The sequence below is a fragment of the Salmo salar genome, chromosome ssa03 (assembly GCF_905237065.1).
Source record: "Salmo salar chromosome ssa03, Ssal_v3.1, whole genome shotgun sequence".
Lineage (NCBI taxonomy): Eukaryota > Metazoa > Chordata > Actinopteri > Salmoniformes > Salmonidae > Salmo > Salmo salar.
This window is the reverse complement of record NC_059444.1, coordinates 36,423,951-36,446,148: the sequence shown is the minus strand read 5'-3', so window position 1 is coordinate 36,446,148 and position 22,198 is coordinate 36,423,951. Positions and strand designations below refer to the sequence as shown.

The window sequence follows — 22,198 nt, the reverse complement described above, 5'->3', positions numbered from 1 at the left end:
AGAGCTAGAAAAATAACCTAGTCATCTAATGGATCAGCCAATGTGACGGCCATTTTGTAATCCTGGACCACTTTTCAGTCTGCCAGCCGTGACAGTCAAGCCTTCGTATACAAAAACAAAACCCTAGGTATCCATTATAACGGTACCGGTATGTGGAAGAACAGTGTTAGAAGGAGGATCATGGAGTAGAGTTACCTCTTTTGAGTCACTGCCTGTAGCTCCCGGCTGGGTTTCAACCTTCTTCGGCATGGCTTTACCCTGAAACAGACACTCTGTTAAAAAGGTGGAATCCATAGCGGTGAAACTGCCACGTACGTTTGCTATATTACAGCAACAATTTTTTTTCTTCCCTCGGACATCATTGCACGCGCGATAGAACAGCAAAGAATGTAGTAGATGTTTTACAATGATGCTGGATGCTGATTTCCTCAAAACAAAAACTATAAGAAATGCACTTAGGGGGGCAAGTGGCGCTGTTTCAAATGTAACCAAAAAAAAAAATAATAATAACTTTTACTCTACAGTATTATACAGTTTTCCCACAACGCAACCATAACATACAGTGCCTTCGGAAAGTATTCAGACCCCTTCACTTTTCTCACGTTACAGCCTTATTCTAAAATGGATTCAACTGTTTTTCCCCCTCATCAATCCACACACAATACCCTATAATGACAAAGCAAAAATAGGTTTTTATACATTTTTGCTAATTTATCAAAAATGTACATAAGTATTCAGAACCTTTACTCAGTACTTTGATGAAACACCTTAGGCAGCAATTACAGCCTCGATTCCTCTTGGGTATGACACTACAAACTTGGCACACCTGTATTTGGGGAGTTTCTCCCATTTCTCTCTGCAGATCCTCTCAAGCTCTGTCAGGTTGGATGGGGAGTATTGCTGCACAGCTATTTTCAGGACTCTCCAGCGATGTTCGATCAGGTTTAAGTCCGGGCTCTGGCTGGGCCAATCAAGGACATTCAGAGACTTGTCCCGAAGCCACTCCTGCATTGTCTTGGCTGTGTGCTTAAGGTCGTTGTCCTGTTGGAAGGTGAACCTATGCCCCAGTCTGAGGTCCTGAGAGCTCTGGAGCAGGTTTTTATCAAGGATCTCTCTGTACTTTGCTCCGTTCATCTTTGCCTTGATACTGACTAGTCTTCCAGTCCCTGCCACTGAAAAACATCCCCACAGCATGATTTTACCACCACCATGCTTCACCGTAGGGATGCTGCCAGGTTTCCTCCAAATGTGACGCTTGGCATTCAGGCCAAAAAGTTACATCTTGTTTCATCAGACCAGAGAATCTTGTTTCTCATGGTCTGAGAGTCTTTAGGTGCCTTTTGGTAAGCTCCAAGCGGGCTGCCATGTGCCTTTTACCGAGGAGTGGCTTCCGTCTGGCCACTCTACCATAAAGACCTGATTGGTGGAGTGCTGCAGAGATGGTTGTCCTTCTGGAAGGTTCTCTAATCTCCACAGAACTCTAGAGCTCTGTCAGAGTGACCATCAGGTTCTTGGTCACCTCCCTGACCAAGGCCCTTCTCCCCCAATTGCTCAGTTTGGCCGGGCTGCCAGCTCTAGGAAGAGTCTTGGTGGTTCCAAACTTCTTCCATTTAAGAATGATGAAGGCCACTGTGTTCTTGTGGACATTCAATGCTGCAGAAATGTTTTGGTACCCTTCTCCAGATCTGTGCCTCGACACAATCCTGTCTCGCAGCTCTAAGGACAATTCCTTCGACCTCATGGCTTGGTTTTTGCTCTGACATGCACTGTCACCTGTGGGACCTTAAATAGATAGGTGTGTTTCTTTCCAAATCATGTCCAATCAATTGAATTTACCACAGGTGGACTCCAATCAAGTTGTAAAAACATCTCAAGGATGATCAATGTAAACAAGATGCACCTGAGCTCAATTTCGAGTCTCAAAGGAAAGGGTCTGAATACTTATGTAAATAAGGTTTTTATGTTTTTAATTTCTAATACATTTGCAAACATTTCTAAAAACCTGTTTTCACTTTGTCATAATGGGGTATTGTGTGTAGATTGCTGAGGATTTTTATTTATTTAATCCATTTTAGAATAAAGCTGTAACGTTAAAAAAAGTAAAGGGGTTTGAATACTTCCCGAAGGCACTGTACATATTGTAAACCCAGACAAACTATGGTTAACACCTGGAGGAAGTGAAACGTAGTGTACACAATATGATGGGAGATCATTTACATGTTACCTTGCCTCCTGCACTGCGTGGCATGAACGGATTGTGTCGCCTAGGTTTTTTCATCTTGGCCTAAGAATAGAATAAAAAATTATACATTAATTCAAAGGGAAAGTAAAGGGAAGTGAGAAACATTGTGAGAATCTGGAAAATACCAGCATTTTGTAATGGAATAATAACAAACTAAACTAAAGAGAAACCCTGATATTTGCATGATTGCATGGCCACAGTAAAGAACACTGGTCTAGTGGAAGCTGTGCTATCCGTAGGGTTAACCACCACCTCTCCGTCCTTGTCTTCTCCCTCCTCCTTTTCCCCAGTGAGGAGAGATTCACCCTCTTTAAGATCATCAGATTGGTCCTGAAATAACCAACAAACAAATGTCATTCCAATAGATTGTCAGGCAAAATCATATTACAGAAAATATGACAGAGTGTGTGTGTGTGTGTGTGCTTCACTTGTGGGCTTGTATTACTATCTTCGTGGGTACCGGAAATTCCCACAAAGATAGTAAAACAAGAATGGACATTTCCCAGGTTTCCACGAGGACAAAGTCTATTTTAGGCTTAGGGTTTAGGTTTAGGGTTACAAACAAACTGCTATGGAGCATATTGTAAAATGGTGTTCAACTCCAAGTTGATAAGAAAAGGACAGCATTTACACATTAGCACAAACTTTGCCCATAATGATTAACCAATGCGAATGTACTGTACATTTAATTAGTTGAATGTTACTCTGTTAATTAGACCGGGAAATACTATGGAAAACATGATTTAAGTTAATTGCATTAATTCGTTTAAATTACCATATTTTGTCAACTACACTTTAGTTTCAAAGAGAGAGCTACATTAAATAGAACATGATTAAAACCACTATTCGGGGAGACTGAAAGCATGGGTGAACTAAGCACTAATTATCTAACTCATCACACCTGTCTTAAACTGGAGCAATCAACTCATTAAAAAACAATTGAGGTCAGGCACACCTAAACTGGTGGATAAGTACGGTATGCATGGCAATGGACTAGTGCACTTTATCCAAACCACTCATGTATATACTTAAGCATTTGAGATAATACAAACTTCATCACCATTTTAAAATGGTGATGAGGCCAGTCAAAGGCAGCCTCATCACAGAGTTAGGATGAGGAGTTAAGGTTAGCGGTTAAGGTTAGGTTTAGGAATTAAGGAAAATAGGATTTTGAATGGAAATAAATTGTAGGTTCCCACAAGGATAGTTGTGTGTGTGTGTGTGTACCTGATTGTCTTTTTGAATTTTTTGCTGACCAAGTCTGGCTGGTATGTTAATCTCCTGGAATCAGAAGACAAAATCCTGCTGTACTTCTGCATTTAGACAGGCAACCCAATTCTAATCAACTTTTGACTAATCACATCAGATCTTTTCACATCAGACCTATTTCAGATCTGAATGGTCAAAAGACCAATGGCAATTAGTGAAAGAAATATCAGAATTGTGCTGCCTGTCTAAACGCAGCCTATGAGCCACCATTACACCGGACAACTGATAGATACAGATAATTTAGATATGAATATCAATCGTGATCAGTCAGAATTCTCCTAGCCTACCTCTTCTGTGGGTCTGGAAGGAACCTCTGGAGTTTCAGCAGTTTTCCCCGTCCTCTCTCTCGGGATCATATTCCTGTTAGCCTGAATTAGCTAGAACGACAAATATAGTCACTCTAAACTGTGCATTAATTTACAGAGATACAGGTACGCTACATATAGATGTTATTACACATACGTCAACAAATGAACATGACTGGTGTAAACCGCACCTGATTGTCGCCCATCTCTCTCTTCTTCAGTCGGTCATGTAAGGCTGTAACCTTCAGCTCCTGCGGAGGAGAAGTGACAGACAACCTTAGCAGAGATATTATAAAATTAGACATAAGGTGAGGAGGAGCAGTTTGATCTGTCTGCCTACCTCTTCAGTGGGTCTAGGAGCAACTGCTGGCATTTCAGTTCCTTCCTTCCTATCTCTCTGGATAAGATTGCTTTTGACCTGACAAGGACACACACAGTCACTCACTGTTCTGGTCCTGTCTCTTTGTGGGAGTTGGAGTGAAGCAAAGACTGGTGGGAATGTGTGTGCCGTATAAATTATGTAACAAACTCCGTTTTTTTTTTTTTTTATGTTTATGTTGCCATATTAAAAATATACTCTATCAAAGGTTAAGTAATAGTAATATATATATATATATATTCAGCATTGAGATTCCATATTGTAGAATTGAAGAGTACTGAAAGACATTCTACTAAAATTCTTACATCTTTGGCATTGGAATGTTTATCAGATGACGTTAATTTGTCCCTTGAACTTGATGTGTCCTCAGTCCTCTCCTTATCCTGCGATTGAAGAAGGAACGTTATCAATCTCATCATCAATAACATTACTTGAAGAATGAAAGCCTACTTGGTCATACAGTCTAGTAATTTTTATACAGTAATGGATTACCTGAGTTGAGGAGTTAAATGGATTCCTGAACATCTTCCCCATTATACCACCCTAAAACAAAACAAGATTGAATAGCCATCAAACAGGCAAAGATCGAATCGTACTACACCGGCTCCGACGCTCGTCGGATATGGCAGGGCTTGCAAACCATTACAGACTACAAAGGGAAGCACAGCTGCCCTTTCCCACCTGGACAAAAGGAACACCTATGTGAGAATGCTATTCATTGACTACAGCTCAGCGTTCGACACCATAGTGCCCTCAAAGCTCATCAATAAGCTAAGGACCCTGGGACTAAACACCTCCCTCTGCAACTGGATCCTGGACATCCTGACAGACTGCCCCCAGGTGTTATGGGTCGGTAACAACACATCCGCCACGCTGATCCTCAACACAGGGGCCCCTCAGGGGTGCGTGCTCAGCCCCCTCCTGTACTCCCTGTTCACTCATGACTGTATGCCCAGGCACGACTCCAACACCATCATTAAGTTTGCCGATGACAACAGTGGTAGGCCAGATTACCGAAAATGACGCAACAGCCTATAGGGAGGAGGTCAGAGACCGGGGTGTGTGGTGCCAGGACAACAACCTCTCCCTCAACGTGATCAAGACAAAGGAGAATTGTGGACTACAGGAAAAGGAGGACAGAGCACGCCCCCATTCTCATCTCAGGGCTGTAGTGGAGCAGGTTGGGAGCTTCAAGTTCCTTGGTGTCCACATCACCAACAAACTAACATGGTCCAAGCACACCAAGACAGTCCTGAAGCGGGCATGACAAAACCTATTCCACCTCAGGAGACTGAAAAGATTTGGCATGGGTCCTCAGATCCTCAAAAGGTTCTACTGCTGCACCATCGAGGGCATCCCGACTGGTTGCGTCACTGCCTGGTATGGCAACTGCTCGGCCTCTGACCGCAAGGCACTACAGAGGGTAGTGCGTACGGCTCAGTACATCACTGGGGCCAAGATTCCTGCCTTCCAGGACGTCTATAACAGGTGGTATCAGAGGAAGGCCCTAAAACTTGTTAAAGACTCCAGCCACCCGTCATAGACTGTTCTCTCTGCTCTCGCACAGCAAGTGGTACCGGAGTGCCAAGTCTAGGTCCAAGAGGCTTCTAAACAGCTTCTACCCCCAAGCCATAAGACTCCTGAACATCTAGTCAAATGTCTACCCAGACAATTTCATTGCCCCCCTCTTTTACACCGCTGCTACTCTCTGTTGTTATCATCTATGCATAGTCACTTTAATAACTCTACCTACATGTACATATTACCTCAACTAACCAGTGCCCCCACACATTGACTCTGTACCGGTATCCCCCTGTATATAGTCTCGCTATTGTTATTTTACTGCTGCTCTTTAATTACTTGTTACTTTTATTTCTTATTATCTGTATTTTTTTAAACTGCATTGTTGGTTAGGGGCTTATAAGTAAGCATTTCACTGTAAGATTGTTGTATTCGGCACATGTGACTAATAAAATTTGATAAACACATATCCTTCCCACAAATCTGCATGGGTCTCTAAGTAAAAAAGATACATCAATAATATTTATAAATGATAAAAAAGGTACATTACATGACAAAAAATATGTGGACACCGGCTCGTCAAACATCCCATTCCAAAGTCATGGCCATTAATATGGAATTGGTCCCTCCTTTGCTGCTATAACAGCGTCAACACTTCTGTGTGGGGACTTGCATCCATTCAGCCACAATAGCATTAGTGAGGTCAAGCACTGATGTTGGGCAATTAGGCCTGGCTCGCAGTCGGCAACCATTTCTGTATGTACCTCACGTTGTGCACGGGGGCATTGTCATGCTGAAACAGGAAAGGGCCTTCCCCAAACTGTTTCCACAAAGTTGGAAGCACAGAATCATCTACAATGTCATTGTATTCTGTAGCGTTAAGATTTCCCAACATTGGAACTAAGGAGCCTAGCCTGAACGATGAAAAACAGCCCCAGACTATTCCTCCTCCACCAAACTTTACAGTTGCACTATGCATTCGGGCAGGTAGAGTTCTCCTGGCGTCCGCCAAACCCAGATTAGTTCGTTGAACTGCCAGATGATGAAGCGTGATTCGTCACTCCAGTTCCACTGCTGCAGAGTCCAATGGCGGCGAGCTTTACACTACTCCAGCTTGGCATTGCGCATGGTGATCTTAGGCTTGTGTGTGGCTGCTCGTCCATGGAAACCCCTTTCATGAAGCTCCCGACAAACATTTATTGTGCTCACGTTGCTTACAGAAACAGTTTGGAACTCGATAGCGAGTGTTGCAACTGAGGACAGCTCTAGGCGCTTCAGCACTCAGCTGTCCCATTCTGTGAGCTTGTGTGGCCTACCACTTCGCGGCTGAGCAGTTGTTGCTCCTAAACGTTTACACTTCACAATAACAGCACTTACAGTTGACCGGGGAAACTCTAGCATGGCAGAAATTTGACGAACTGACTTGTTGGAAAGCTGGCATCCTATGACGGTGCCACGTTAAAAGTCACTGACCTCTTCAGTAAGGCCATTCTACTGCCAATGTTTGTCTTTGGAGATTGCATGGCGGTGTGTTTGATTTTATGTACCTGTCAGCAACGCGTGTGGCTGAAATAGTCGAATTGACCAATTTAAAGGGATGTCCACATGCTTTTGTATATATAGTGTATGTAAGGACTGGTGTAGGTTGGCGGGAAGGTTTTTTCTGATAAACTTTCATTGCTGGCCGAGAGATCATTGTTTGTAGAAAGTTTGTCCTGACACACGCAGAGAGAGAACAAGTACCTTAGACTTGACCTGAACACCAAGGTTGTTATACACTGCTCAAAAAAATAAAGGGAACACTTAAACAACACAATGTAACTCCAAGTCAATCACACTTCTGTGAAATCAAACTGTCCACTTAGGAAGCAACACTGATTGACAATAAATTTCACATGCCGTTGTGCAAATGGAATAGACAACAGGTGGAAATTATAGGCAATTAGCAAGACACCCCCAATAAAGGAGTGGTTCTGCAGGTGGTGACCACAGACCACTTCTCAGTTCCTATGCTTCCTGGCTGATGTTTTGGTCACTTTTGAATGCTGGCGGTATTTCACTCTAGTGGTAGCATGAGACAGAGTCTACAACCCACACAAGTGGCTCAGGTAGTGCAGCTCATCCAGGATGGCACATCAATGCGAGCTGTGGCAAGAAGGTTTGCTGTGTCTGTCAGCGTAGTGTCCAGAGCATGGAGGCGCTGCCAGGAGACAGGCCAGTACATCAGGAGACGTGGAGGAGGCCGTAGGAGGGCAACAACCCAGCAGCAGGACCGCTACCTCCGCCTTTGTGCAAGGAGGAGCACTGCCAGAGCCCTGCAAAATGACCTCCAGCAGGCCACAAATGTGCATGTGTCTGCTCAAACGGTCAGAAACAGACTCCATGAGGGTGGTATGAGGGCCAGACGTCCACAGGTGGGGGTTGTGCTTACAGCCCAACACCGTGCAGGACGTTTGGCATTTGCCAGAGAACACCAAGATTGGCAAATTCGCCACTGGCGCCCTGTGCTCTTCACAGATGAAAGCAGGTTCACACTGAGCACATGTGACAGACGTGACAGAGTCTGGAGTGGAGAACATTCTGCTGACTGCAACATCCTCCAGCATGACCGGTTTGGCGGTGGGTCAGTCATGGTGTGGGTTGGCATTTCTTTGGGGGGCCGCACAGCCCTCCATGTGCTCGATCCTCAGACCCCTTGTGAGACCATATGCTTGTGCGGTTGGCCCTGGGTTCCTCCTAATGCAAGACAATGCTAGACCTCATGTGGCTGGAGTGTGTCAGCAGTTCCTGCAAGAGGAAGGCATTGAGGCTATGGACTGGACCTGAATCCAATTGAGCACATCTGGGACATCATGTCTCGTTGCACCACAGACTGTCCAGGAGTTGGCAGATGCTTTAGTCCAGGTCTGGGAGGAGATCCCTCAGGAGACCATCCGCCACCTCATCAGGAGCATGCCCAGGCGTTGTACGGAGGTCATACAGGCACGTGGAGGCCACACACACTACTGAGCCTCATTTTGACTTGTTTTAAGGACATTACATCAAAGTTGGATCAGCCTGTAATGTGGTTTTCCACTTTAATTTTGAGTGTGACTCCAAATCCAGACCTCCATGGTTTGATAAATTGGATTTCCATTGATTATTTTTTGTGTGATTTTGTTGTCAGCACATTCAACTATGTAAAGAAAAAAGTATTTAATAAGATTATTTCATTCATTCAGATCTAGGATGTGTTATTTTAGTGTTCCCTTCATTTTTTGAGCAGTGTATGAAATAGAAATACTAAGTACGTTTCGAGGACTGAAGTTCCCAATTGAAGTATAAAGAGTACCAAAAATAGTACAAAAATAAACCCCACAAAAATCCTCACCGGCTTGGCTTCAAAGTGTTTGTCAGAAAAGGTGAGTTTCTCCCTAGAGTCTGATAGGTCTTCATCCCTTTCCTTATCCTGCAATAAAGTATAAAATGTCATCACTCATCAACATCAAAAGCATCTAATGGAGTTAAAGCCTACTGGATAATATTGTTTAGTTGTCCTTTTCATATAGTAGGGTATCCAATCAAAAATGTATATTTTAACCAATGTGTAGATAATCCTCTACGAAAACCAATGGTCCAAACCTCATGTCGTTATCATAATTCGTTCAAAGGTTATTGGAGTTTTTACCCTTGTTGGCCAAAATTAGGGTGACTAACTCAATGGAGGACAGAAAAAAAACAGGTAAAAAATAAGGAAGATTCACAGCTAATGTCAGCTAAAGTTAAAAACCCAAAGCTGTTTTTGTAATTTTATTTTTAAATAAAAAGTATTCGTTAAGCATTCAGACCCCTTCACTTTTTCCCATAACGACAAAGCAAAAACAGGTTTTTAGAAATGTTTGTAACATGTATTTAAAAAAATAAACAGAAATACGTGATAGTTCAGTTAAATTACATTTTATAAATTTGCAAAAATTTATAAAAAACTGTTTTTGCTTCGTCATTATGGGGTATTGTCTGTAGATTAATGAGGGATTTATTTTTATCAAGGCTATAATGAAACAAAATGTGGAAAAATTGGAAGGGGTCTGAATACTTTCAGAATGCACTGTATGTCTAATAAATCACTGTATGTATTTATTTAATGAAAATAATTCCAAAATATATTTGCAATATTTTATTTCCCTGAGCCTCCTTTGGCCCTAGAAATGCTCAGTTTTGATCGTGTGGGCGTCAGGAAACTAATTTGAAGATATTTACATACACAGCCCTGATAGGATGGTCTAGAGCCACCCCCTTACCCAGATGAACAGTCATTGGTTTATTATAATCAGATCACATTACTTTCCAGTTAAACTCGCCTATATGAATGGACAAGTCTTTTATTTTCAAATGCTTTTACATTTAATTCAGCTAGTGTCAAGCTAATTTAGCTTTTTGTGACCCGCTGAAAAACTTTGAAGACCACCACAACATGTAATATTCTCTAAAGTTGTTGCGAGAAAGCTACACTGCTCTGTCAACAGAGCTCAGTGCTTATTATCTGATCTATTAGTTTATGAAATCCGAATTTGTTGATATAATGTTAATTAAATGTTAGAGAAAGAGCCCAATGAACGATTCAGAACATGAATAATCATATTTGTCTTGGTAAAATGTATTTTATAACATAAGGAAGTAAAATTTCATCAAAGCTCATTTTCACCGACTCTGGATAGAGTGGGTGGACACCCTACATATAGTAATGGACTGAGTCGAATAATTATACAAAGAATTAGTACAGGTACAAGCAAATAGTATAAATCAACGTTAAGCAGAAATTATAACAGTAAAAAGAGGACTATGCTAAATTTATGGGTAAGACTCGCCTTCGAGGTCTTTTCCGAGAGACTGTCAGTGCTGGCTGAGAGATCACTGTGAGTAGATAGGTCATCCAGATTACCCTAAAAGACACAAAGATGACAATATGCATTTTAGATTTACCTGTGACTATCAATGTTGCCATGTGAAAAACTACTATTCCGTTACGAGGATGTTTACTGTTTCTGCTAGGTAAAGTATACCTCTGAAGAGACATCACACTCACCTGAGAATGTATCCTAGCCTCCAGGGGCTTGGGGGATTTTCTAAACATTCCACTGAACACTCCTCCCTTCTCCTGTAAAATAAGGGCAGGTCAGTGGTGATCCTACTGTATGCCATTGGAAATAGTCAAAATGAGGAATCTGTTAACTGAAGACTAACCTTAGTGTTGATGTTGACAACGAGACTGTCATTGCTGCCTCGCCTGGATGAAAGCTCACTGTCTGTTGACAAATGATCCTGAGAAACAGTAAACAGTACATGTGTTATAAAAATACATATACTTGTGCATATAAAAATGTTTCATACAATATCCTCAAATTACTGAAACATCAGTTAAGATAATATACACTGAGTGTACAAATCATTAGGAACACCTGCTCTTTCCAGGACATAGACTGACCAGGTGAATCCAGGTGAAAGCTACAGTATGATCCCTTATTGATGTCACTTGCTAAATCCACTTCAAATCAGTGTAGACGAAGGGGAGGAGACAGGTTATAGAAGGATTTCTAAGCCTTGAGACATGGACACACACACCTGAGCATGTGTTACATCTTGGGAAGGCTTAGGAGACTTCTTTAAAATTCCTTTGAACATCCCTTCTTTCTCCTGAAAAAAAAAAGTAGGAGGCAAGTTGATAATTTTGCCCATTGATCAATGAGCAGTGATGAAAGTCTCCCCCAGCCTCATACACACCTTAGTGTTGTTGTCGAGGCTGACATTGCTGGCTGAGAGCTCAGTGTTTACAAACAAATTATCCTATCAATAGGATGCATGTTCAGTCAATACAGTCAGACTCCATCAAATCAAGATGTAGATACATTGTAATAGTTTAATATATTGATATATCATTATCACCTGCACAGGTACTGAGTGTCCTGCGGGTTTAGAGGATCTTTTGAACATCCCACTGAATTTTCCTCCTTTTTCCTGGGAAAGGAAAAAGAAGAGTAGGGGTAAGGATAAGAGTAGAAATCTTACCCCTTTTCCGAGAGACTTTGGAAATAGTCAAGAGTGAGGTAAGAGTAGAAATCAATGACTGTATATATGAATGGACAAAGCCATCGATCACGTGACACCATTCATTCCTATTTGAAGACTCAATGGCTGCAGTCTAAACACGTTCATTTTACCCCCTCAGCCGTCGCCTTAGCCACTTTCCCAACTTAGTTAAGTGGAGGTCCAATTCACAAACGTCGCCCCCTCGGCTCGAGGGAGCAAGTGAAGAACTTTGATAACTTGTGGGGTTGATATGACCCACAGTTTAATGCAAACTGTAGTCACGTGTCAAGCTCTGGTGGCCACTAAATACCAAATTTAATCAACACGGCTGCATTTTCAGCATGTGAGACATAATTATGACGCTAGCTTGCTAAAAAAATATATATAGATGACATTGATTTTAGCGTTGGCAAATGAGAATGACACTCAAATTGGCTGTCTCATAGGAAGGAGCCTGTACAACGTAGCTAGCTTCATAAACATATTTTGTGTAATTCTGAAATGTAATGGAATAAATTACCAAAACTATAAAACTAGTTAGCCAGCTATGGGTAACTGTAGCTAGGTAGATGACAGGAGTGATAGCTAGCTACGTTAGCTTGCTAGGTACATTAATAGCTTTAGGTTGCCACTCTGATCATCACTCTCCCTCGCTTGAGCAAGGGACATTTGAAGTACACCCGGATGTGACGATGTAAAACGTCATTCAAGGGCCGAGGGCTGTCTACTTTGCGTTTGGACTGCAGCCAATAGCTCATTGAAGACAAATTAAGTTGGTTAAATTGTATCTCATGGAGACATAACATGCTCCTTTTGAGCTACTCCAGGAAGTGGCGTTGCAGGCTAGTTCACTACTGCCCCCTCTCATTGAATAACTCGAGTTGAAGGCCGACTGAGGTACTGCAGCCTGCCATTAGCAACTAAATTATCATTTTTTAAATGTATTTTACCAGGTAAGTTGACTGAGAACACATTCTCATTTACAGCAATAACCTGGGGAATAGTTACAGGGAACAGGAGGGGGATGAATGAGCCAATTATAAATTATTAGGTGACTGGATGGTTTGAGGGCCAGAATGGGAATTTAGCCAGGACACCGTGGTTAACACCCCTACTCTTACAATAAGTGCCATGGGATCTTTAATGACCTCAGAGAGTCAGGACACCCATTTAACATCCCATCTGAAAGACAGCACAGGGCAGTGTCCCCAATCAGTGCCCTGGGATAATTTTTTTAGACCAGAGGAAAGAGTGCCTCCTACTGGCCCTCCAACAGCACTTCCAGCAGCATCTGGACTCCCATCCAGGGACTGACCAGGCCCAACCCTGCTTAGCTTCAGAAGCAAGCCAGCAGTGGTATGCTGCTGGCTTTTAACTTCATCTGTGTGCAATTTTTAAAGAATCGGTTCAAGGAAATACATCTGGTCTATTACAAAAAACTATTGGTACCATGATTGTCTTTGTGTGTGTGTATATATATATATATATAATTATTTTTTTACACGAAGATTGACATTTTTCCATTCACTATAATGGGGGATCCTGTTTTCCACTAACGATACCTGCAGTACCGCCCAGCCTTCAACTTCCGTAACTTCAAAGACAGAGTCAGTAGTTCACCCCTGGTAGAAATATACATTGTATCACCATTTTTTAGGAAATCATGATGAAAGTGGACATTTTGGGCCCTTTTTAGACCTATACATACACAAGACCCTATGATCTGTGAACCGTACATGATACAGACATCATCTTGGTGTCATTATACTCCTTATAGTGGGCTCTAACATATGGAGTATGTCTTGATTCAGATTTTTCTTCTCACATTCATTTATTAAACATTCAAAATATTAATATCTCAAATGTACAACTTTTTGTGTTAATTTCAAGACATTGTTTGGAACAATATACTCTACAAGTACATCAAATGTCCAGAGTTGGCACTCAGCTAATTTTGAAGGTATGATCCATTTTATGAGCACCACCAACACAGTGAATGGGAAAATGGATTCAAAGGGAACTCCTTCTGCTGGTGATTTGCTGAATGTGCAATCCTAAAGGAGGGCTGTGATTGGTTAATGACTTATAGGGCTCTATTTTAACAAACCTAACGCAATGGTAAATCTATGCACTGACGGTAGCGCTATAGGTCCGGGGGTGTCAGAAATATTAGAGCTAATTTCACATCCATTATTATGAGCGCAATAGCTGGCGGTGGCGCAAAAGTGCTGGGTTTTGATGAATAAACAAGTTGTAGGTGTGAGGAGGACTTGGCCAGTCACTGGCCAATCAAGGCTTTCCATGGCTTAATAATGCATGTTTTTGTCTCGAGTTCTGTAGTTTATTGACCGTTTGCATTGTCATCAACTCCAATTTGGCTGGGGGCACGGAATATTCTCATCCTAGTCCATTGTGGATTGATACTACACTAATTAAATTGCATAAGCTACAGTAAAGAGTGATAGCAACAGCAACAAGTTAAACGGAAAACAAGCAATTGTTACAGGAAAATAACTTCAATGTTTCTAAATACCAGTGTCACCAGATTATCTCATTCCATGATGGGCATATAGTCTACATCAGGAGTGTCAAACTAATTCCATGGAGGGCCTAGTGTCTGCGGGTTTTTTGGCTTTTCCTTTCAATTAAGCCCTAGACAATGAGGTGAGGGGAGTTCCTTAATAATTAGTGACCTTATTTCATCAATCAAGTACAAGGGAGGAGCAAAAACCCGCAGACACTTGGACCCTTGGTGGAATGAGTTTGACACGTGTGGCCTACATGGAAGTTTTTATGCACATCCAAAATAATAACAGGAGCTGGCTACAATAACGTAATAGCCTACATAGATTAAAAAAAGGGGATGTTTGGCTGCTGCCGAACTTGATCTTTTAATAAAGCTTTGGTAATTAAGATTTATTTCAAAGTGGTATCATGAGCTTAACACTTTATGGTCTATAGTTTTGACTACTTGGCAAATGGATTGGCCATGACCAAAAAAAAAAAAAAAAAAAAAAACTGCCTTCATTGAGAGGAGGGGAACCTACGCGTGGTTCTTAATGAAATGAAACAAAATGGGGAAAAAAACATTTGTTTTCAATTTTTACAGGCACAAAAAAGCACATCTCTCTCTTGTTCCATGTACATATGGGCACTATGCGTCACGGTTGGAAAGGTTGCGCTTCCGTTGTCAAAATCCATGCCATAACCAACCACGTTACTGCTAAGACCAGCTTTAGGTTGGTTTTAAATATCCCCACCAATGAATACTGAAATTGGAACTTTGGCACATGTTTTTAAGGACACAGCTCAGATATTGCCACCCCTCTCACCTTAGCACAAGCGAGCTTATATAAAACAGGTACATTATCAATCCTGGCGCTAGGGTTTGAAAATATACTGAACAAAAATAGGAACGCAACATACAATATTTTCAAAGATTTTACCAACTACAGATATGCATCTGTTAGTCACAGATATAGTACCTTCAAAAAAAAAAAAATATGGGCTTGGATCAGAAAACCAGTCAGTATCTGGTGTGACCACCATTTGCGTCGGGACACATCTCCTTTGCATAGAGTTGATCAGGTTGTTGATTGTGGCCTGTGGAATGTTGTCCCACTCCTCTTCAATGGCTGTGCGAAGTTGCTGGATGATGGCAGGAACTGGAACACACTGTCGTACACGTCGATGCAGATCATCCCAAACATGCTCAATGAGTGACAATGGGTGACATGGGCCTCTCGTCACAGTTTCTTTGTGCATTCAAATTGCCATCGATAAAATGCAATTGTGTGCGTTGTCTGTAGCTTATGCCTGCCCATACTGTACCATGACCCAACCGCCAAACATGGGGCACTCTGTTCATAACGTGGACATCAGCAAACAGCTCGCCCACACAACGCCATACACGTGGTCTGCGGTTGTGAGGCCGGTTGGACGTACTGCCAAATTCTCTAAAACGACGTTGGAAGCAGCTTATGGTACAGAAATTAACATCAAATTATCTGGCAACAGCTCTGATGGACATTCCTGCAGTCAGCATACCAATTGCACACACCCTCAACTTGAGGCATCTGTGGCATTGTGTTGTGTGACAAAACTGCACAGAGTAGCCTTTTATTGTCCCCAGCACAAGGTGCACCTGTGTAATGATCATGCTGTTTAATCAGCTTCTTGATATGCCACACCTGTTAGGTGGATGGATTATCTTGGCAAAGGAGAAATGCTCACTAAAAGGGATGTAAACACATGCGAGAAATAAGCTTTTTGTGCATATGGAACATTTCTGGGATCTTTTATTTCAGCTCATGAAACATGGGACCAACACTTTACATGTTGCATTTGTATTTTTGTTCAGTGTAGAAGAGCAACTGCTGTAACAGGTCGAAATTACAAACAAGCATGCATTTGATAATTATGCTCACTTAACGCCAGCCAAAAATATAGCCCATTATGTCCATTTCTGTGTACAGTGTCTTCAGAAAGTATTTACACCCTTTGACTTTTTCCACATTTTGTTGTGTTACAGCCTGAATGTAACATTGATTACATTTAGATTTGTCACTGATCTACACCCAATACAGTTTTGAAATTAATTTAAGAAGTGAATCCGTAATGTCTTCAGTCAATAAGTATTCAACCCCTTTGTTATGGCGAGCCTAAATAAGTTCAGCAGTAGAAATCTGCTTAACAAATAGCCTAATAGGTTGCATGGACTCATTTCCTGTTCAATAATAGGGGTTAACATGATTTTTGAAAAACTACCCCATCTCTGTTCCTCAATCTAGAAGTGAAAGTCAAGCACAGATTCAACCACAAAGACGAGAGAGGTGTTTCAATGCCTTGCAAAGAAGGGCATCGTTTGGTATGTGTAAAAAAATTACATAAAATAAAAAGCAGACACTGAATATCCCTTTCAGCATGGTGAAGTTATTAATTAGGCTATTGGATGGTGTTTCAATACACCCAGTCACTACAAAGATACAGGTGTCCTTCCTAACTCAGTTGCCAGATAGGAAGGAAACTGCTCTGGGATTTCACCATGAGGCCAATGGTGATATTAAAACAGTTACAGAGTTTAATGGCTGTGATATGAGAAAGCGGATGGATCAACAACATTGTAGTTACTCCACAATATTTTAACCTAAATGAAAGAGTGACAAGAAGGAAGCATGCAGAATAAAACTATTCCAAAACATGCATCCTATTTGCAACAAGGCACTTAAGTAATACTGCAAAAAAGGTGGCAAAGAAATGAGCCTTTTGTCCTGAATACAAAGCATTATGTTTTGGGCAAATTCAACAACACTGAGTACACTTCATATTTTGAAGCATGGTGGTGGCTGCATCATGTTATGGGTATGCTCATCATCAGCAAGGACTAGGGAGTTTTTTTAGGGGGGAAAATAAACTGAATAAAGCTATAAGCACAGAGGGAAACCTGGTTCAGTCTGCTTTCCAACAGACACTGGAAGACTAATTCAACTTTCAGAAGGACAAAAACCTAAAACACAATGCAACATCTACACTGGATTTGCTTACCAAGATGACATTGAATGTTCCTGAGTGGCTTAGTTACAGTTTCAACTTAAAATCAGCTTGAAAATCAATGGCAAGACTTGAGAATGACTGTCTAGCAATGGTCAACTATCAATTTGAGAGAGCTTGAAGAATAAAAAATAAAAAAGGGCAAATATTGTACAATCCAGGTGTGCAAAGCTCATAGAGACTTACCCAAAAAGACTCACAGCTGTAATAGCCGCCAAAGGTGCTTCTACAAAGTATTGACTCAGGGGTGTAAATAGTTATGTCAATTAGATATTTTTGTATTTCATTTTCAATAGTGGCTTAATTACAGTTTGAACTTATATTCAGCTTGAAAATCTTTGGCAAGACTTGAGAATGGCTATCTAGCAATGATCAACAATCAACTTGACAGAGCTAAAAAAAAAAAAAAAAAGGGGAAAATATTGTACGATCCAGGTGTGCAAAGCTCAGAGACTTACCCAAAAAGTGTCACAGCTGTAATCGCCGCCAAAAGTGCTGCTAAAAAAGTATTGACTTATGTAAATTATATATTTCTGTATTTCATTTTCAATACATTTGCAAACATTGATTTTTTTTTCTCACTTTGTCATTGTGTATTGTGTGTAGATGAGTGAAAAAAAATTTTTAATCCATTTTGAATCCGGTCTGTAACACAACAAATTGTGGAATAAGTGAAGGGGTATGAATACTTTCTGAAGGCACTGTATAAAATGGGTCATATCATTAAAAGTACCAGAGAGCCCACACTGAAAATTTGACATGTTTGAAGAGTATATTGTCACAAACAATATGTCTAAAGGGGTGCTTTTGAGATACTAATACAGTATTAATATTCTTTATGTTGTATAAATGAATATATGAAGAAAAATGTAAAAGCATGTCAAACATCCTTCCTCCCAATGAATTTACTATGTGAGAATGCTGATGAAGGCTACCACCGAAACAAGGTCCATTTGTTTTGCATTTGTCCTACAAAAAAATAAATATATACAGTACATTAAAACATAAAGAATATTTCAGTGAGTGCGGGTTTTTCCTTTCTTCAAGTACTATGTGATAATTGCCAGAACTATCTGTGATAGCAAAAATATTTTCAGGCTACGCTGGTGTGGAATTTTTAATAGTGGTATTAAAGACCAATCTATTACACTTTTTCCCCCTACTGTCCAGTCCTTCCAGATTTCTATGAAATAAAACCAATACTTCATTATAATAAGATAAATAGTTTTCCTTCCAACTTTTTTTATTAGGCATGTTGAATAGCAGCTTTTATGTGTTGGAATGGTGTGGGCGTACCCCAACAACCGTCACACCTGCTCCCACTCTCTGGCGCTCGACGGCCCATCATCATTACACACGCCTGTCACCATCGTTACACGCATCAGCACTTCATTGTACTCACCTGGACTCCATCACTTTATTGATTGCCTCCTCTATATCTGTCTATTCCTCAGTTTGATCCCCGTGTCAGCATTAATGTTGTTATAGTTCCCTTGTCCAGACGCTGTCCGTGGTTTGTTTCCTTTCTTTTTTTCATTAAATCTTCACTTGTAAATCTTCACTTGTAAATCTTCACTCTGTACTTGCTTCTCATCTCCCAACGGCTGTCTTTACAACTACAGTAGATCGCTGATTGGCCAGTTCATGACATCATCCTCTGAGGCAAAAGCAATAATTTTTTCAACGGTCTGCTTGAGATACAAATTTGAGGTGGGGTTTTTGAAGTTTTTTTTATTCTTTGATTTTTTTTCAATAAACTTCAACAACTGAATTAAGAATGTCTCTTTTTACCTTTTTAGTCTAGTTTTTTCTTTTTTTGTCTTTGAACTCAAGTCTCTTAACTGAGCACTCTTTTGTTTCTGTTTATTTACAGGTCAGGTTTTTTAGGGACCATACAGGTCCTTTCAGGGTACCTGTGCTCTGCAGGCTTTCGTGGCAATCTTTGAGTTTACTGGAGCTGGTAAGTTTCCAGTTTCCAGTGCTGGTTGTGCAACTTGATGTAGCCTGAGGTTGCTGTCCGGGAACATTGGCGAGTGGTCAGGACTGGAGCTGTCTGTTGGGCAGAGGCCCTATACGCAAGTTGTGTAGGGCCCTGCAAATTACGCAAGGGCCCCGCCTCCCCCTCGTGTCAAAGTGGGTGGCAATGTTTACAACTTCGATGAGAGGATGAAGCAGAACTATCCTTCTGGTCACGAAAAGAGAAAAAACACAATGAGAGTGAATTACGGGAACAGCAATCAGGTAAACTTGTGTTCTCCCCACTCATAGATTTGATGTCAGCAAATGACACTAAAGTTAATAAGTTGATGTGCTAGATTGCAGTGCATCTCTCTCTAGTCTGTCTGTCTTGCTAACCTAGCTGGGCAGTTAATCTCTTGGTCTGTCTGTCTTGCTTGCCAGCCACTTCCAGGGCTGTGTTCTGTGACTTTGTGCCTGACAAAAGTGAGAGTGAAATACAACCATTTTACTTTTGATAAACGCCAACGGTAATGGTGTTTATAAAATGCAGCTCGGAAAAGATAACCGCGTTGCGCATTAACATGTGTTCATATGCACAAAATGAAACTCGCGCTTTCCAGCAGCAACCTCTGCGGGGACCAGTCCAGACAATATATGGGCGTGATGGCACTCCTCATAGGCGCACATATTTTAAAACAAGACAATGATTATCTAGTCTCTCAGTCAAGGTTTAGTTACAACTCTGGACTAATGCAAGATGGAAAGCAATGAATTGACAGACTATTTATATATTGAATTTAAAATGTTGATTAGATGGGCATACTGGGCAATATGGATGCACATCTCTCAGTAAATAATAACCATAAGTATTCAGCCAAGCCATAGCATTTTATATTTGAAAATGTATAAAACGGAAATCTGGGGGAGCCAGTTTGAATGGGCCTGATGCAGCTATAATTTACAAGTGATCATCAGCCAGTACAAGCATAGACTCAGGTGATCCATATCCAGCCTCAGCCAGTACTAACACAGACCCAGTACAGCCGACTTCAGCAAGTACTAACACAGACCCAGTACAGCTGGCTTCAGCAAGTACTAACACAGACCCAGTACAGCTGGCTTCAGCAAGTACTAACACAGACCCAGTACAGCTGGCTTCAGCAAGTACTAACACAGACCCAGTACAGCTGGCTTCAGCAAATACTAACACAGACCCAGTACAGCTGGCTTCAGCAAGTACTAACACAGACATAGGTGAAGTACAGGCAGCCTCAGCCAGTACTAGCACAACCAGAGGTGTACAGCCAGCATCAGATACAAGCAGCTCAGACCCTAGTAGAACAGTTGCTGCTCCACCAAATAACCTAGCAGATTGGCCCCGAGGCTTAACAGACTTTATGAGGACTGAGTTAGTACGCAGAGGTTCATTCAAACCAGGACTGGATTATTCTTACCCTAAAGACAAGTCTAGAAAAGGTTTCAATTCAGGCTTATTACAGAGACAGCTGTCAAATGGAGAAAAGATTACCAGGAGCTGGCTTTCATACTCAAAAACAACGCTGTGTATCGTTTTTGCAGTAAGCTCTTTTCTACAAAAAAAATACAAAATAATAAATGAAGGCGTGAATAACTGGTCAAATATCAACACCATGAGGGTAGTTCTGAACACAAACAATAGTGGAGAGAACTTGATCTGCACCTAAGTCGGGGACAGACTCTTGACCAGATACAAATGACAAATTTGGAGGCTGAAAGAGATGCCTGGATGTCCTTACACGTTTAAATATCACCCAGTCTCTGGCTGAAAGAAACCTAGCATTCAGGAGTTCGTCAGACAGGCTCTTCCAACCAGATAATGGAAACTTCTTAAAAGAGGTTGAATTACTGGCAAAATTTGACCCCGTTATGGAAAATCATCTCAGCAAAATTAAAGATGGAGAGACACATGCTCATTACCTTGGGAAGCGCACACAGAATGAGCGTGACAAGATTCTGGAAGCAATGGTCACTCAAGTAAGAGACTCAAAGTACTTCTCTATTATCTTGGACTGTACACCTGAGATTAGTCTCCAGGAGCAAATGTCCATTATTCTGAGAAGCGTGGCTTTAAAGGGAAAGCCAGAGTTCAAGGAGCACTTCCTCGGCTTTGTGAATGTTGAGGTTACAACAGGCTTGAATCTGTCCACTGTCATCTTAGATAAGCTGAACGAGTTGAAGATTCCATTTGAAGATTGCAGAGGGCAAGCTTATGATAGTGGGGCCCAAAATGAAGGGCAATCACCAAGGAGCACAAGCCAGACAGCTCAAAAGAAATCCCAGAGCCGTGTTCGTCCCATGTGGAGCACATACTCTAAACCTTGTCATTGCAGATGCTGCCAAAAGATGCAGTTGGGTTTTTGGGGCATGTGCAAAAGCTCTTCACCTTCTTTCAGCTGGCACACAAAGATGGAGTGTTTTGAAGAAACATGTGAACATAACCGTGAAGTTATGGAGTGACACAAGATGGGAAAGTAGGCTCCAAAGTGTTCATGCAATCAGGTCTCAGGCTTCTGAAGTTCAGGAGGCATTACTGGAAGACAGACAGACGATCATTGATCCTGTGGCCAAAGTGGAGGCACAAGCACTTGCGGAGGAAGTTGGGTTCTACCGCTTCTTGATTTGCTGTGTGATACTGACAATGACAAACAAGGTGAACAAGTTCCTCCAATCCGCCTCAATGCATTTGGATATGCAAAGGCCTCCCTCAGTACATACCAGAAAACTGGATTCTCTGAGGCCCAGACAACAGCCAAAAGTATTTGTGAATTAATTAATGTGGAGGCTGTTCTGTAAGAGAAGAGACTGAGAAACAGCAAGAGGCATTTCAGATGAGGCTCCTGATGAACCAGTGACTGATGCACTGAAAAA

General features: G+C 41.4%; 1 protein-coding gene across 5 annotated transcripts in view; it reads right to left on the bottom strand.

Annotated features, from left to right (window-relative positions):
- Nucleotides 1-22,198, bottom strand: part of LOC106600370 (uncharacterized) — a 39,637-nt gene that overhangs the window by 3,099 nt on the left and 14,340 nt on the right. For 3 of the 5 annotated variants that reach the window (XM_014191674.2, XM_014191676.2, XM_014191679.2), the window contains 16 exons: nt 11,639-11,710; nt 11,477-11,539; nt 11,318-11,389; nt 10,940-11,017; nt 10,782-10,853; nt 10,564-10,638; nt 9,087-9,164; nt 4,688-4,738; nt 4,501-4,578; nt 4,157-4,234; nt 4,008-4,067; nt 3,799-3,888; nt 3,470-3,523; nt 2,495-2,572; nt 2,225-2,284; nt 196-258 (listed from right to left, as the gene is read on the bottom strand). In XM_014191674.2, coding sequence (XP_014047149.2) covers nt 196-258; nt 2,225-2,284; nt 2,495-2,572; nt 3,470-3,523; nt 3,799-3,888; nt 4,008-4,067; nt 4,157-4,234; nt 4,501-4,578; nt 4,688-4,738; nt 9,087-9,164; nt 10,564-10,638; nt 10,782-10,853; nt 10,940-11,017; nt 11,318-11,389; nt 11,477-11,539; nt 11,639-11,710 — 1,122 coding nt within the window. The remainder of the gene's footprint in view (nt 1-195; nt 259-2,224; nt 2,285-2,494; nt 2,573-3,469; nt 3,524-3,798; nt 3,889-4,007; nt 4,068-4,156; nt 4,235-4,500; nt 4,579-4,687; nt 4,739-9,086; nt 9,165-10,563; nt 10,639-10,781; nt 10,854-10,939; nt 11,018-11,317; nt 11,390-11,476; nt 11,540-11,638; nt 11,711-22,198) is intronic. The other 2 variants (XM_014191677.2, XM_014191681.2) reach the window with 1 other exon arrangement.